The sequence below is a fragment of the Plasmodium malariae genome (assembly GCF_900090045.1).
Source record: "Plasmodium malariae genome assembly, chromosome: 8".
In the NCBI taxonomy this organism is placed as follows: domain Eukaryota; phylum Apicomplexa; class Aconoidasida; order Haemosporida; family Plasmodiidae; genus Plasmodium; species Plasmodium malariae.
In genome coordinates this window covers 106,593-109,455 of record NC_041782.1, presented here as the reverse complement: position 1 = coordinate 109,455, position 2,863 = coordinate 106,593, and the positions used below count along the sequence as shown (strand labels likewise).

The window sequence follows — 2,863 nt, the reverse complement described above, 5'->3', positions numbered from 1 at the left end:
TCAAGTGTCTCCTTGAGGTTGATAGGATATATTATGAGAACTTCCTTTATAATTTATATTTACTTCTTCTTGAAGGTTTTGTAAGGATTCTCTCGATTCTTCTTGAAATTTGTTAAGTTCAATAATTTTTTTTTTTCTTAAATGATTATATATCGAAGATTTCAGTGGAGTAAACTACATCAAAATATATGTATATTTATTTAAAAATATAATTTTTATATGCTTATAATTTTTGTGAAAATAAATTATTCTATATGTGATAAATTATTATTAATTTTAAGTATAATTCTTATTAACCTTATATAAAAAAAATATAGTGAAAGACATTAGTAATATGATAGCTGTTGTTAAAATAGGAACAAATAAGTAATCTATTTCTTTAGGTGGTAATGTTTGTGGTAAACCTTTGCATGGATTGAATTTATTCATTTTATCATCATATGCATTCTTGAAATTGATTAACTCCTCACAAAAAGCGTCATTCTTTTTTTTTTGACATTCTTTGTAATTATCGTTATAAAAGTTATAACATTTTTGAATATTACTGCAAATTGTACCATCAGAATCATTTTCTTGACCTTTATATTTATTAAAATTCTCATAATAATTGTATAATTCATTAAGTTTATCTAAAATATTAGATTCAATTTTTTCGAATTTTTGGACACAGATATTACCTAACTGGGATGAAAATTTATTATATCCCTGAAACCATTCAGGTTTCTTATTATATTTTTCATCTGAATTTATCCGGTAATTCAAGTATTTACAACGTTGCGGGCTATAAGAATTATAACTTTGTTTTATTTCAATTAAATATCTACCAACCTCTTGGCATGGTGTAGTAAAATTAGTATAATTTTGGTCGATTTTAGCACATCTCCTTCCAGGATTTTCTGTACCCTCTTTATTCTGAGTATCAAGGATAACATTTTCAAATTCACTTTTATATTTAACATATAATGCCACGGTATTCTCCTAAAAATATAAAATATAAAATAATAATATATAAATGTACAAAACAAAATTTTCATTAAATAGATTTATCTATCATTTCTAGAACAACAAAACCTTGGATAAAATAATATATATAATAATTAAAAAACAAAAATAAATTTTACGTTTTCTTCTGTAGTGTCAGTTGTCATTGTGCATATGTGTACGTGAATTAAAAAACAAAAATTAAATTAGTATCATTTTAGTATTTATATAAATGAAAAAGTATATATAATATGTTAATATGTAGTATTTTCCTTTTTTTCATATATAGATATTAAAAAGAAAAATTACTTAGGAAAAATTTCCTCTTTACTTTTTATTAACATTACAATAAGTAGAATAGTTAGTAAAATATAAGATAAACGCTTTTAGTTGATAAAATAATAATTGTAAAAACAGTGTTATTTTATTGTAAATAAAAAAATATAGAGAGAAAAATTCGCTTTTCTATTTTTTTATTCATATGAGACTTCTATAATTGTACTGATATATTATACAAAAAAATAAATGAATTTTAGTATATTCTCAAATAAATTTCCTATTATAATTGAATATTTTTTCAGAAATCCTTTTTTGCCTTTTAAAATAATATAAATAGATAAATATTAACTATTTATAAGATATAGTATTTTCTCATTTATTTTATTATTATTTTTTTTATTGTTAAGTTAATAACTCTCATATTATTTAAATTAATATTTGTAATAAACTTTAATAATATATATATTAGTCAATAAACTGCACTTTACGAATATTACTAAAATTTAAATTTAACTAAATAAAAGAAGAAATTTAGCTAAAAAGAAGTATAGTATATGAAAATAGGCATTTATTTGTTAAATGAAAAATATACATCCTCAAAAAATTTATTTTAATTATAAATATAATATTCCATGAATGCACTATATCGTATAATTTTAAAATAATCTGCTAATTCTCTTAATTGTATTATATACAGAAGTTAAAGTTTTACTTTCTTCTTTAGAACCTTTATAATGGGATAATATATATATTTATATTCGATATATAAATGTATGCAGAAAAAGTAAATATGTTTATACTATAGAATAATTATTATAATATATTAAAAATAAAAAGCAAAATAATATAATATTTATCTTAATTGCTTTGGTAAAATTTATTATTGAAATCGTTTGTACATGTAGCATAACAAAAATATAGATTAATATTTCAATCAATATTTATCATAATAATCTACAGAGCATACAACTTATTAGCAATGTTGTTTATGGTATGTGTTTATATTTCAATATATAATAAAACAGTTGCGAAGGTTAATATCATAATATTTTTCAATTATGTATATGTTACTTCTACTTTATTTGTGATATTATATTTCATATGAGTTCTAACATATTATAACATTTAATTCAATGTATTTAGAAAATAATATTAAATTATTATTATTATTATTATTTTTTATATATATTTTATTGTTCTAAATTATCTTACGATTATATACGTTTAGTATGATATATAAATTACAAGTTATATATTAATTGAATTAATATATTTAACAAATAATCAAATATATTTAAAAAAAAACTTAAAAATAAAATAAAAAAAAAACATGTTTTTGTTATTATATCATATATGTAATGATTTGTCTTTTTCTTCATATACTATGTAGAATTTTATATAGTACAATAAGATATATAATTGCTAAAATAAATATTAGTTAACGTTATTTTGTAGTGGATATTCCTTTGCTCTTATATCATTTTTTTATTTATAATATTAAAATTTTTTTTTTTAATTTTTACATCAGCGTTTAACTTAATAAAGTATAATATTTATCAAAGTGCATTATATATTTCAAAACATTACGCTTTTGTTATTCGAC

General features: G+C 19.1%; 1 protein-coding gene across 1 annotated transcript; it reads right to left on the bottom strand.

Moving 5' to 3' along the window:
• Positions 1–1,148, bottom strand: PmUG01_08012300 (PIR protein; the record flags this gene model as incomplete). The annotated part of the gene is made up of 3 exons (XM_029004290.1): positions 1–174; positions 298–978; positions 1,122–1,148. The coding sequence occupies 3 exons, from the start codon at positions 1,146–1,148 to the stop codon at positions 1–3; spliced, it is 882 nt and encodes a 293-aa protein (XP_028860993.1).
• Between the last annotated feature and the right edge of the window lie 1,715 nt (positions 1,149–2,863).